This window comes from Cryptosporidium ubiquitum (genome assembly GCF_001865345.1).
Source record: "Cryptosporidium ubiquitum isolate 39726 chromosome Unknown contig_4, whole genome shotgun sequence".
Lineage (NCBI taxonomy): Eukaryota > Apicomplexa > Conoidasida > Eucoccidiorida > Cryptosporidiidae > Cryptosporidium > Cryptosporidium ubiquitum.
This window is the reverse complement of record NW_021639820.1, coordinates 485,591-498,929: the sequence shown is the minus strand read 5'-3', so window position 1 is coordinate 498,929 and position 13,339 is coordinate 485,591. Positions and strand designations below refer to the sequence as shown.

The window sequence follows — 13,339 nt, the reverse complement described above, 5'->3', positions numbered from 1 at the left end:
TTCATTAATTTAATTTTCCTTTCTTAATCTCTCAATATGGCTTTTGCAAATATTATACTTCGTTGCCTTTCTGATCAATTTAGATGGTTCAGTGATATTTTTTGCAATATTTTTCAAAACATTCATGCATTCTTCCATATTCACTGATGAAAGTATCTTCTTTCTATTCAAATCTAACAATGCAATTGAAATATTGAATAACATGTCACTACCAAAACAAAAAATGAAGTCTAATATCTCCATAATTGATGTCAAAGGCAAAGATGTAACAAAGAAACAGAGGAACCACTCCAATGCAAACCATTGGAAATTTATTCCCGTACTTTCTAATTTCTGCGAAACTTCGGGTATAAATTTTTTGCACAAACTTTCTAAAATGATAATGTCCTGTATTATTCCATCCATCCTTTCTCCATAATATGTCTCCAAATTTCCCCAGCTACAAACCATAAATTCTTTGTTTCTATTATTACTAACTAGCTGTACTAGAGACCAAAAAGCAGCCTCCTCGTTCATATTAACTAATAGAATTGCCACTATGAAATTCATGCTTTGGCAGTATCCAATTGACTTATCATGAGATGCAAATGCGTATAAAACTCTGTTTAATGTGTTAGCTTTATTAAAATTTTTAGAATTAGAGTAATATTTTGAATTTGGGAAAGTTCTGTGTAAATCCAGGATAATTTGGTTCTCAATTTTTTTATCAATATTTCCATTTAGTTCATTCAAGTATACATTCAAATTGTTTCTCAACATTCGATCACTTCCTAATAAATAACACCAAACTTCACCTCGAATCTCACATGGAATTCCACTAATGCATAACTTCATTAATTTTTTTTGAGTAAAATCTTTATAATTTGCCCAATTACTAAGCTTAACTCTAGAGTTAAAAATGTTATTAAAAAATAAAAGATCATATTCTCGATGCCGGAATTTACTAAATTTCTGGCCTCCAACCTTATTTAGTTCATATTCTAAGTCCCATCCCATTCCAATTGTTTTTTTTGAATCGATCACATTTATTAGTGAATTATTTACATTCCAGAAGTCAAATGGAAAAATTTCAATATACCATTGAGATTTCCAGCAAATATTCTCCAGTATAACTGATCCATCGTAATCATCCGGATCATCTTCCCCATCTCCAATTTCTTTGTCTTGCAAAATTTTTAACTTTTTTTTTTCAAGGTTTTCAAGACTGAATTCAAAAACAGGAAGATTAATATCCATTATTGCGCCGAAAAAAGTAACATAATGGCAGAGAAGTATGCATAACTACTGCACAGTTTAATAACTCTTTAATCCATTCAGCCCAATTTAGTATTTTTAATAATCAAAAGTTTGAGCAAACCAAAATTTGGAGGGTGCGGGTTGATGAAAGAATTTAAAAAGCAAACTTCAATTCAATAACCTAAATATATATAGAAATAAAGCGAATCTAACCTTGAAAATATAGAAGATAAAAACAATCATTATATCAGAGTTACAAATATAATCTAGTTAAGGAATTCCAAACGTTTTTTTTAACTGAATAACTAATTTCCAGTCATCCTTAGACAGTTCATCTCTAAAATGTTGTTTTAAGATATCAATGGAATCTCTAGTAATACGACTAACTAATCTATCGTTATGGTCAAAATGTCTGCCATAAGTAATGTTTGTGTCAGATGCAAAAGGTTGGATCTTAACAGCAACTTCTTGGCCTTTCTTACCTTCGCTTACAGGCTTCTTGTTGAATTCCACACTAATTACACGGCCGATCATTAAGTTGTCCTTTTCAGGAACGCATAAAGGTGTACCTGGCTTTAAGATACCTTCTTCCACATAAACACCACAAATAATTGGATCCCTAGAATTAAAAATGTATTGAGGAATAATTTTTAATATACAAGGAAATACAACTTTCTGTGACTTTTCCTTCTTTTTTTCTTCTTGAATATCACCATAATATTTAGAAAACATATCGCAAAGATGATAAATAATATTTGCCTTCATTATTCTTACATTAAGTTTCTTTGCCTCAACCTCTGCCTCTGAATCTACCTTGATGTCAAACGCAAGAATAACTGCCATTTCAGGGAAACCTCTTTCATGCATAATGGACGCTCTCCTAACGTCAGACTTATGAACAGTACCGATATTTAAAGCGACCACCGGAATATTAGAAGACTTTAGAAAAACCAACAAAGCTTCTAGAGAGCCAAGAGTTGAAGCCATGACATAGACTCCATTCCCGGTTTTATCTACCGAACTAAAAATCTCCCCCATATCTTTCATTACTTCTTCCTTTAACAATTCGATATCCTCCGAAGTTGAATTCCTTGGAGGTACCAGTAACTGCGTTCCTGCAACAGCGTCATCAAGCCCATTTGCACATATCTTCACCCCCATCGAAGCTTTGATAAAACGGTGATGAATATATTCACCCTTTACTCTCATTTCATGCATTGGTTGAGGAGTTAATAGCGCTCTAATTGTTGTTACAATGGGAGCAGATAGGCCACAAACAACAATTGTATCTCCCTCTCTCAATATTCCAGATACGAGAATCACATCAATTGTCACGCCCAAGCCATCAATAGCTTTTACTTCTAAAATAGTACAACTTAGTTCACGTGTATTCAACTTTAAATAGTTAAGACCCATATAATTTTGAGTTAACTGAGCAATTAGATAAATTAAGTCAGGTACTCCTTCTCCAGTAACAGCGCTAGTTGGGACAATTGATACATTACCTCTGAAATCGTCGTTCTTCCAATAAATATCACAATTTAACCCTTCTTCGGAAAGCTCTAGAAGAACTCTATTGAGGCGAGTATCAAACTCATCTCTAGTACTATCATTCTGAATTGAAAGTGCTGATCTAGAAGAAGACCAACCCTGCTGAATCCAACCATAAAGTCTGTCAATCTTATTTAGTGCAATAATAAAGGGGCATTTTCTGCTTCTAAGTAACCCAATACTTTCTCTCGTTTGTGGTTCTAGTCCATGCATAATATCTACAACGAGAACAGCTATATCACATAAAGAGGAACCCCTAGATCTTAAATTATTAAAACTTTCATGACCAGGAGTATCGATAAATAGTAGTCCAGGAATTTGCAATTTAAAATCAGCATCAACCTTCCCGACTTGTTCAGAAAGCATTTCAGGTGGGAAGTAAGTTGCACCAATTTGCTGAGTTATTCCACCTGCTTCATTGTCCTGAACATTTGTTCTTCTCATTTTGTCAAGAAGTTTTGTTTTTCCAGTATCAACATGCCCTAATATACAACAAACTGGAGATCTAAATCCTTGATCTTCATCTGATTCTTCCGTTAAATCCTCAATGTAGTTTTTATCTGTGATATTAACGGTTTTCTTTGGTGAAAGTGTGTCGTTTATATTGTCTTTAGAAACATTCATACTTTTCTGTTCCACTTCGCTTTCAATTACTTTTTCCCACGAATCTAATACAAATTCCTGTCCTACAGCCTGAGTTTCTATATAATTGCAATTTTCACCTTCTTCTATATTGTTAGTAGATAGAATATCTTCTTTTTGGTTAGACTTGTTTTTTTTCTTTCTTGTTGCAAGCCCAACGTTAATATTTGAATTAGCGAAGCAGCCATCATTTGCTGATACTACGCCCTGCTGTTTAAGGTATTCAACAAATTGCTCACGCTTTTGTCTTTCAGCCTTCTCCTTAGCAGACAAAAGTTTTCCTTCAGCTTTTAATTGTTCCCTACGTTCCTTTCTTTGTTTCTGTTTTAAAAGTTTTTCCTCATTAATTCGCAGCAATTCCTCTTCTTCCAACTTCCGTCTTTCTTCTTCTTTCCTTTTCTCTTCTTCTTCTCTTCTTTTCATCTCCTGTTCGTTTTCTTGAATCAACCTCAATCTTTCCGCTGCTGCTTTAGCTGCAGCACTTATATATTTGGGTTTTGCATTGTCTTTGTTTGCTTCCGAACCAGCATCTTCAGTAGCTGAAGCTTGTGATTTCGCCTGCTTCTTCTTCTGTTTTTTAAGTCTATTTTTCAAAGTTTGTGAAGATACATTCTCCTCTACCTTCACTTCCTTGGGATCTTGTAATTCTTGTTTTGCCTCTGCATTATCAACCGTTCCAAATTCCGCTAATAATGCATCCAAATCCTCGAGATCCTGGTCCGGTTTCTAAAATAACAGAATTACATCCGGCACAATAATCAATACAAGTACTACTTACCTTGTTTGCATTTTTCTTCTTGCCCGACATTTATCTCACAATGTAATTTTTATTTTTACTTTAAAGAGCATTAAAGAGCATCGCGCCCAAAGAAATTACCCGCTATTGAGAGACGAAAACCTGTCTCAAAAATATTAGTTAATTAGTTCAAATAAACGTCTACAAAAACAAAATTGCTGGAACTGGTTTTTAAATTTCAGTTTGTACAGGCATCCTACAGATCCTTTAAGTTGTTATTTTTCAGAATTTAAATCATTAGAATTCAATATGACAGCAGAGGCGAACCCTATGAAGAATATCAAAATAGAAAAGTTGGTTATCAATATTAGTGTTGGTCAATCAGGTGATCGCCTCACCCGTGCAGCAAAGGTATTGGAACAATTAACGGACCAGAAACCCGTTTTTGGTCAGGCTCGCTTTACTATTCGTTCCTTCTCTATCCGTAGGGCTGAAAAGATATCGTGCTATGTTACTGTTCGTGGTGATAAAGCCGAAGAGATTCTCGAGAAAGGTTTGAAAGTAAAGGAGTATGAACTTCGTAGAAGAAATTTCTCTGCAACTGGTAATTTTGGTTTCGGAATAGATGAACATATTGATTTAGGTATCAAATATGACCCCAGCACCGGTATCTATGGTATGGATTTTTTTGTACAATTGACTAGACCAGGTAACCGTGTTAGTCTAAGAAGGAAATGTAGATCTAAGGTTGGCAAGCACGGGAGAGTTACAAAGGATGAAGCTATGCAATGGTTCCAATCTAAATATGACGGTATTATCTTGAACTGAAAATTGCTGCACGTCAGTCAGCAATATCGACTCTATTAGTACTAGATTGATCTAGTGGTTCATAGTAATAACTTATACCTTTAAAATTAATATTTTTAGTATCTTCTAGTTACCTTTCTTTTTGCAACGCCTTCCTCAGACTCACTATCTGTACTGGTTTCATCCAAACTCTTAAAGCACTCCTCAGATGCTACATGTTCTATGAGCGAATTTCTAAGAGGAATGTCTTCATCCCAGTCCAGTTGTTTAGTGAGTTGAGGTATAGTGAATCTAAATAGTGAAAGTAAGAAGATATCAAAAAACGATATTATGTCACAAGAGGGAATTAACTTATCCCTTAAATCTTCACAGTTAGAAGAAATTACATCGTGAAATTCGCTATACTTAAATAGTGGAGTGTTTTCCCCTTCTAGAAGTTCTGTATAATATTCAAAAAGTTCTTTCTTCCTTTTATTCGTAATTTCCCAAAAAGCTAATACAGATATTTTAACCATTTTCTTAGTGTGTTCATCATTAATGCAAGATTTATTGTTTTTTAAAACTTCTTTATTTACAAAAATAGAAACTTTATATTTTTCTTTACCCTTATTCAGTGAAAAAAAAAATTCAACTTTGTTATTTTCAAGGCGGCTATTCACAGAAATATTATCTAACTGATTTATTTCCTTTAAGACTAGCCTAAAATCACTACCAAGTGAATGCTTATGTTCTTCTGCTGTATTTATTATCAGATTTTTGATTTTATCATTTATCATCATCAAAAAGTAATAACCAAAATTCTGGTTGGCGGCATAGGTTATTTATTTGAATTCATTTAATGGGTTTTGTTTTTAATTAATTATTCTCTAATGGATGGAAAGAACACTACTAGAGAAACATCAAGTAATCAATCTAATTACAATGTAAACAAAACTGTTTATCTTAATAACTTAAATGATCGTGTGTCTATTCACAAGCAAAAAATAGCTCTTGAACAAATTTTTGCAAAGTATGGCAAGATTGAATCAATAAAAATCTTTAACTCATATTTCAGGAAGGGCCAAGCATGGGTAACATTCCTTAATATTGAATCTGCCGTAAGTGCTGTGAAAAACGAGAATGGAACGCAACTATTTGGGAAACATGTTAATGTTTCATTTGCTGTTAAGGAATCAGAATATAGAAACATTACAATTTGCAGTTGCAATTCGACCCCACCGATGATACCGAAGTCCATATCTACTCGTATTGAACTATACAGGCAATATCTAACTCAGTGGTTAAAGAATGCAGAAAACAACGGTTTTCTCCAGCCTCTAGACAAACCTGAAAAAAACAAAATTAAAATACTTAGTAGTCAAATTTTATATGATACTAACTATGCAAATTTGATACGTTCAAATAAATACAAACAAATTAGCGCACAGTTTTTCTTAAATAATGAACCTGCAGTTAACTCTCTCAAAAGAAAGCCAGAAATACATGTTGAAGATGCTCCCTCATTTAGATACAACAAGTTTTCAAGTAGTACAGTTCCACAAGAGATAAGCAACACAGTATTCGTACAGATCGAAATGGGATTATGTAAAGAAGAAGATTTATATATTTTATTTAGTCACATAAACGGATTCAGAGAACTTCGTTTTATACCAGTAAGTTTCAAAAGTTACTTAACAGTTTAAATCACTCACATCAGAATCACCAAGTTGCATTTGTAGATTTTTCTACTCAAGTACAAGCAGCAACCGCGATTTCCAAGTTGGATAACTTTTTATTAAATAACTCGACAAGGCTCAAGCTCTCATTTGCAAAAAAAAAATAAGCGCGCAGTTTTCTGTCTCATTTTTTGTTGTCTCGTTCTAACGTGCGAAGATCACTTTGCAACTAGTGTGTACAATAATGATTGTATATTCCCAATCGGTATTGAAGAGAACGTTGCTATAATTTTTGGAACTTAAAACACCTTATGGCAGTAAATTTAATTGATGTCTTTTGTTTTAGTTCCTAAATCTAAATATTGTTTACATTTTGTGATGATGATCTTCTTAGGACACCTACAGACATCAACTTTGATGGTTGAGTATTACGGTTATCCCTGTCTGAGCAAATAATGTAAACACTTTCTACTCAAGGACGATGATCGAGGTTTTCCATTGCTAGATAGTATCTGATATACTGATGTGAATTGGATATGCCAGTTGGCTCTTCTGAGTCCCTGAGATTCAAAATTCCGACAGTTCTTTTTTTTTAGATTAGTGGTTCTTTTTCATATATTAGTGGATTTACTTCCATTTTCATTCTTTTTATTGAGCTTGGCGAATTTTTGCGCTTGATCTCCTCTTCGGCGTCGTTTCTTATGTACATTTTGACTGTTTTCGCGTTCCTCTTTATAGATTCATTCTTCTTCGTTTCCTTTTTGTCACCTTCGTCGTTGATTGCATCACCTTGAGTGCAGCTTGGTGAATGCTCACTGCTAGAAGTAACTTCTACAACGAATGTCTGTTCTGGTTGTGAATTTGAAGGATTAGCGTTTTCAAAATTAATATTTGATTGTTCAATATTTATTGCGCCGTCTTTTATATGGTCAAGATATGATCTGAGCTAAGTTTTATTTTAGTAATAAGTTTTTTAATGTTAAATCTAACTTACTCTCTCAATAAATTCATAGATTGCTTCAGACCATACATCCCTATCAATTTCTATTGTTTTAAAGAAAAGATCGTGAATTCCATATAGATCATGGTACTTAATATATATTTGATCTCTATCAGTTTTATCTGGAATTACCACGCTCATAGCAAGAAATGGATATCCTCCTAATCTGCTACTTCCTTTTAGATAATCTCCTTCACTTGCCCAATAACACCATTCCCATCTGAAAATTATTAAAAATTGTTGGATTAATATTTTTATTAACTAACCTATTAAAAGTAACCTCCACTGCTCTGAAATAAAACATTCTCAATTTATCTAAAAAAAAGTAAAAAGCTAAAAAAAAATTACAGAAACCTACCTTTGTTCCCATTTTCCAAATAATATAAATTTCCCTGCAATGCTTTAGAAAAAAATACCAATTGTTCCTTTTCTGACATTTTATCAAAATCTGCATAAATTGATTTATTACCCGAAATGTCCGCATCCGTTTGTAAATTAATCATTGCTTGAAAAAGAACTGGATTTGTATCATCAACTATAATATTTGCAGAAATCCTATAAAAAGATAATAGTAGTTTTGCGGCCACTTTTCTATCTTTTTGAATACTATATGTTACTTTCTTTGGAAACTTTGCATCAATAATATCCATAATGCTAATTCTGCATTCTCCAACTACTGAACTTGTAAAAGTACCATGGCTGATTAATTCAATGAATAAGTAATTTTCTCTTTGCCTCACAAAAATAATACATTTTTCTTTCCAACAACACTTAAACGACTTTTTAAGGTTATTAGCCATCTTATTAACATCTTCAGAGCAAGTAGTTATAGATGAATCATCAACTTCTCTACCGCACTTAATTCTTATTGAATATTTTCCTGGTTCTGGAATATCACCTCCTTCGAGAATGTCCAATAATAAATTAAAATTTTCATGTTTATGTATACCAAATTTTAAAAAAAACCAACTAAAAGGAAAGAATTCAGACGGATGTGGAATATACTTGCGAAATATTAGTAATAAACCTCCGAAGGCAGCACAACACAGAATACCACTTGACAAATCAATCAGTCCTCCTGCCTTTGTTCTTAAATGTTCTATAAATCCCCACATTGATTTATTAAATTCTAAAATAGTTTAAATATTTTGGTGTGCACACACTCAAAACAAGAAACAACTATCTACCGGAAAACTCAAATAGAAACAGTTATATGAATAAATAAATAAATAAACAAATATATATATATATATATATGTACATCAAACATCTATATTATAAGAAATAAACACAATCTCCTATGTTTAATTTAAATTTTGGTGGTGGGCATGATATTATAATGTGACTTTCACAATTAAAGCATTCTTTCAGAGAATTATCATTAATAATTGATTCTAATTCTCCCAAATTTGGAGAGAACTTTTGATTCTTTAAATCTTCCCTTTTATTGAATTGATGTTCATCAACTCTAACTGGCCTATAAATGGCAATTGCCAACCTTCTATGTTTAAGAAGTTGCTATTTTACATATTTAAACAATCATGAATAAATTTCGGGTTAACTTACCGAAAATAAGTTATAAAATGTAGAATTAACAAATACGAATGGAATTTCTTCCATTTGTAAATTACAGTTCTTTTCGTTATACCTAATATTGCCAAATGTTTTACAGGTTTGGTTGCCATCAATTATTTGGTTAATAAATGATTTATTTATTGGATTATTATCCAATATTGGTACCAAAAAAGGAACCAAGGAGTCAATAATGTTATCCACAAAAAATTGTCCACTTAGAAATTGTCTTGAATAAAAAAAATCCAAGTCGTTTTTAAATGAAACAGAGTAATCTGACCCATCGATTCTTGCTGGCCAATAATCAGAATATTGAAATAACAACAACCCAATATCCGTTTCCTTAATATCAATGATCAAAGGTGGAATTTTTCGGGATCCTACTAAGGAAGAATTATCTTTTTTTTTGTGTTTGGAAAATAAATAACATATTGTTATCCACGTATTAATCGCATGTTTCCCATGTCTAACATTAATTAACTCGTCTTTATCTTTGTTTAAAACATTTCCAGTTGAATCAAAAATAATAATTCTCGATGCAACCAGTGCCCCGGCTTGTTTTAGATCATTCTCTGATGTACCAACACCAGATACTCGGGCAATTTTTCCGAAAAATTCCTCATTTATAAAACTCAAAGCAATATTTTTCTCGCATAAAACAATAAAATTGGAAGGCTTAAGTGAAAAGGTAAATTTTATCAGCATATCAATCCTTTCATACCATCCAATGATTAATACAATTGGATATTCTCTATTTATAAATACCCTTGAAACAGCTTCAAAATAATTTGTAACTAGCGGAATATTAATATTCACTTCATGTAATAAGTTCATATTGGACTGTGAAAGATTAATTGAATTAGAAGAATTTATTTTGCACATCTCAAATTTGCTATTAATATTTGCCATATTTGATATAGAATCTTCAAAGTTATTAGGCAAAACAGCGTTTTTCATTTGATCAAAGCAGCATTGGTCGTCGTAAGAAATCGAATATTGAATTGAATTTGTAAATTCACGATTATGTTGGCTGTTTTGTGTATTTTTTGCAGTTTCATTAATATTAGTAAAATTCTTATTTATAAAATTTTTATCAAAATCATTTGAATCGTACTGTTTCTGAACTTCAGAAATTAATTTGCACTCATCAATGTTCAAATGTTCTTTATTTTCAATATATTCTTTTGAGTTGAGCTTTTTAACCCTTGTAAGAAATACATTAGATGGAGAGCAACTTCTCCTTCCTATTTTTTTAATAAACTCCTCAGTGTAGTTTTTTGGTGATTCCAGTAATTCTGCTTTTTTCAAAAGTGAGATACTCGAAGTTAGCACAATCCCAAGATAATTTGAGCCTTCATAATGAATATTTGAAGTATCTCCAATAATGTATTGATGAGGGTTTAAATATGTTTTATTTGTATTAGGACAATATATTCCGATCAAAAATATTCCTAAATGTTTATAAATATATTTAGTAAAAATTTGTATTGGATATCCAAAAAATGAATTCGGGAATCTTAATGTATGAACCTTAAAATGAAGTCCTCTCCACCTACACTTCCATTCATATGAAGTTATTTTTGATCTATCAATATTACTAGTAAAAAATGTATTTTTTGGAGGTTCTTGGAGTTTTCTAAGCATGTTTTCATTTTTTGGTATAATTAAATGTAATATTATTGGCAAAAACCCTGGACAATTACTAATACTTTTGCTTAGTAGTTTAATTTTTAAATTTTCCAATGAAAGACTTCCTAATACGCCAGTTATCTTTGACATACTTGCAACTTGAGATGAATTAAAAACAAGAAAAAATTTCTCTTTTAACCCCAATAAATTAGTTAGACCTAAAATTTGTATTATTAATAATAATTATTATATTTATCACTTACACATAGCAGTAATAAATGCATCGAAATCACTTTTATACATTTCTTTATTCAAAATCATTTCTTTATGCAATAGTGGTTTTTCTGATCCATATATTAAAACAATAGAGCTGAACTGTACTAGGTTGTTTATTGCAGACCCCAAAGAACCTTGTTTTATACTTAATCGAATATAGCCTCTTTGCTGTGATATTTTGACTATATTTTGGTACTCTAGTATTTCTATCGGTGTTATAAGAATTATAGATTTGAATCTTCTCTGTTTTTGTAGAGAGAGAATTTTTGTAATAAATAGTAACTGCTTTAAGAAAGTGTTAAAATTCCATTTAAAAATCAAAACAACTTACTTTTGGTGGGATTGCTCCAATAATACATAAATATGTGTCATTTTTTCTAATAAATGACCCAATTGAGTCGGGCGGTGTATTTAATGCTTCTTTCAGTCTTTGGAATTCATGTGGAAGCAATACAAGAGTTAGAGTGATTACAATGATTGTAACAAGCCTTCCCTCTCTTTTTTGTGGAGAAAAATCACCATACCCTACTGTACCAATAGTTACCACCGAGTAATATAAATAATCAAATAAACTATTATAGTTTTTTTCTGAAGGAGACTCTATTGTAAAAATTGCACCAGCATGAGTTAAAATGATTGTTATTGCGCCTGCAAAAATTCCTATTTATTCAAAATTAAAGATTCTTTAATTAAAAAAAAATTTCTTACCAATAACTCTTCTTTTTATCGCAGAAATATGTGGCAATAACATATCCAACACTTTTTCTGTCCGAAATAACCTTAAAAACCTTAACCATCCAAATCTAACTTAGTCTTTAGTCTTTGAAAAAATACGCCAAACTTACATTAAAAGCCAGCTTTGACTTGATTCGTAATGTGGGCTGATTGTTATGATGAACAGTAAGAACGGAGGAAGAGACAAAAAATCGATAATCTGATAAAAACTGAAAATATAACGAATTGTACTCTCTTTTCTATACCAAATTGCTATTAAACCTGACAAAAATAATTAAATTCTTTTTTCATTTTATAACATACCAATCACATAATCATAAGAAAGCATCCACAAAAACGTCGATTCAAAAAAATAATAAATCTCTGGAATATTTTTAAAACTCCAAGGATCATTATTATTTTCACGATACATTTTTGTTGTTGCCCAAATGTAAACCCCAGACCACAACATTGATTTTATAATGTGACCTAAACATAATAATTAGACAATAGAAATAAAATAAAATCTTACCAGTTTGATATGCAGGAGTTTGTGTTTGTCTAAAACACATTTCGATGAATGAATTTGATATTTCTGAAATACTTTTTATTAACTGTGAAAAACTTGGGTAACCTGTGTGAATTCCCCAATGAATCAATTCAGCACCTTTTAATGTGAAAAATTTATTTGAATAAAATTCATTGCTTATAACCTAAAAATGATGATTCCCCAATGTAAAAATTTAAACTAACTTGTTTCTGTATTCGAGGAATTGCAGCTACCCAATCATCAGAAGCAGCTTTTGGAATTATTGAATGATGATCAAATGCATAGTTATATATTCCCGTTTCATTTAACGATTCTGAACTACCACTTTTACAGTCTATTTCAATGCACTCTTCCAGTTCTTTTTCATTCTTTTTAAGATTTGATTTTTTCATACATCTAAATTACTTATTATTATTCTAAAAAAAAGTTGTTAACTTACGATCTGCTCTTTTTATGAAAAATTCTTGACAAAAGCTTATATAGCTTCCTTTTAATCAAACAATAAGAAGTATTCCAATTTAAAAATTTTGGAAGATTAAACCATTCAATAATTATATAAAGGAAGAAAAAAACTCCACTATTAAATACTTAAGATATGGAATTTAGATTATTGTATGTATTATTTTTAACTTACAAATTGCAACAATTCCAGGAAACGAATAATAATTATTTAACACTAAAACAGCTGTTGAAAAAATAAAAATACTGTAAATAAAAGTAAAGAATGTTCTGAATAAACTAAAATCTATTATTACTGTAAAAATTAATGATCTCGAAGCATACCTTTTAAAGTTAATGTTTTTTTTTTGATCTTTCGTTATTGAGAATGGGTCATCTTGAAAATTTAAAGACATCTTCAAACGAATAATAATAAATGTTCATTAAATACAAAACCCAGTGCTTTGGTCAATTTATTTTATATTTTGATCGTATCTTTCTTTTAACCATGTAACAGATCTAATCTTAATGCA

General features: G+C 31.1%; 7 protein-coding genes across 7 annotated transcripts; 2 read left to right on the top strand and 5 right to left on the bottom strand.

Moving 5' to 3' along the window:
- Positions 1-9: 9 nt before the first annotated feature.
- Positions 10-1,236, bottom strand: cubi_02343 (GTPase activator protein; the record flags this gene model as incomplete). The annotated part of the gene is made up of 1 exon (XM_029019355.1): positions 10-1,236. One exon carries the CDS (start codon positions 1,234-1,236, stop codon positions 10-12), a length of 1,227 nt encoding a protein of 408 aa, XP_028874476.1.
- Positions 1,237-1,506: 270 nt separating this feature from the next.
- On the bottom strand, positions 1,507-4,237 carry cubi_02342 (Fun12p GTPase translation initiation factor IF2; the record flags this gene model as incomplete). The annotated part of the gene is made up of 2 exons (XM_029019354.1): positions 1,507-4,155; positions 4,208-4,237. The coding sequence occupies 2 exons, from the start codon at positions 4,235-4,237 to the stop codon at positions 1,507-1,509; spliced, it is 2,679 nt and encodes an 892-aa protein (XP_028874475.1).
- Positions 4,238-4,474: 237 nt separating this feature from the next.
- Positions 4,475-4,993, top strand: cubi_02341 (60s ribosomal protein L11; the record flags this gene model as incomplete). Its single annotated transcript, XM_029019353.1, has 1 exon — positions 4,475-4,993. The coding sequence occupies one exon, from the start codon at positions 4,475-4,477 to the stop codon at positions 4,991-4,993; it is 519 nt and encodes a 172-aa protein (XP_028874474.1).
- A 95-nt stretch (positions 4,994-5,088) lies between these two features.
- On the bottom strand, positions 5,089-5,748 carry cubi_02340 (uncharacterized protein; the record flags this gene model as incomplete). Its single annotated transcript, XM_029019352.1, has 1 exon — positions 5,089-5,748. One exon carries the CDS (start codon positions 5,746-5,748, stop codon positions 5,089-5,091), a length of 660 nt encoding a protein of 219 aa, XP_028874473.1.
- Positions 5,749-5,841: 93 nt separating this feature from the next.
- Positions 5,842-6,654, top strand: cubi_02339 (uncharacterized protein; the record flags this gene model as incomplete). The annotated part of the gene is made up of 1 exon (XM_029019351.1): positions 5,842-6,654. The coding sequence occupies one exon, from the start codon at positions 5,842-5,844 to the stop codon at positions 6,652-6,654; it is 813 nt and encodes a 270-aa protein (XP_028874472.1).
- Positions 6,655-7,219: 565 nt separating this feature from the next.
- Positions 7,220-8,742, bottom strand: cubi_02338 (uncharacterized protein; the record flags this gene model as incomplete). Its single annotated transcript, XM_029019350.1, has 4 exons — positions 7,220-7,573; positions 7,622-7,847; positions 7,894-7,942; positions 7,986-8,742. 4 exons carry the CDS (start codon positions 8,740-8,742, stop codon positions 7,220-7,222), a joined length of 1,386 nt encoding a protein of 461 aa, XP_028874471.1.
- A 160-nt stretch (positions 8,743-8,902) lies between these two features.
- Positions 8,903-12,760, bottom strand: cubi_02337 (ion transporter; the record flags this gene model as incomplete). Its single annotated transcript, XM_029019349.1, has 7 exons — positions 8,903-9,145; positions 9,194-11,046; positions 11,092-11,386; positions 11,436-11,704; positions 12,143-12,307; positions 12,351-12,531; positions 12,602-12,760. 7 exons carry the CDS (start codon positions 12,758-12,760, stop codon positions 8,903-8,905), a joined length of 3,165 nt encoding a protein of 1,054 aa, XP_028874470.1.
- Between the last annotated feature and the right edge of the window lie 579 nt (positions 12,761-13,339).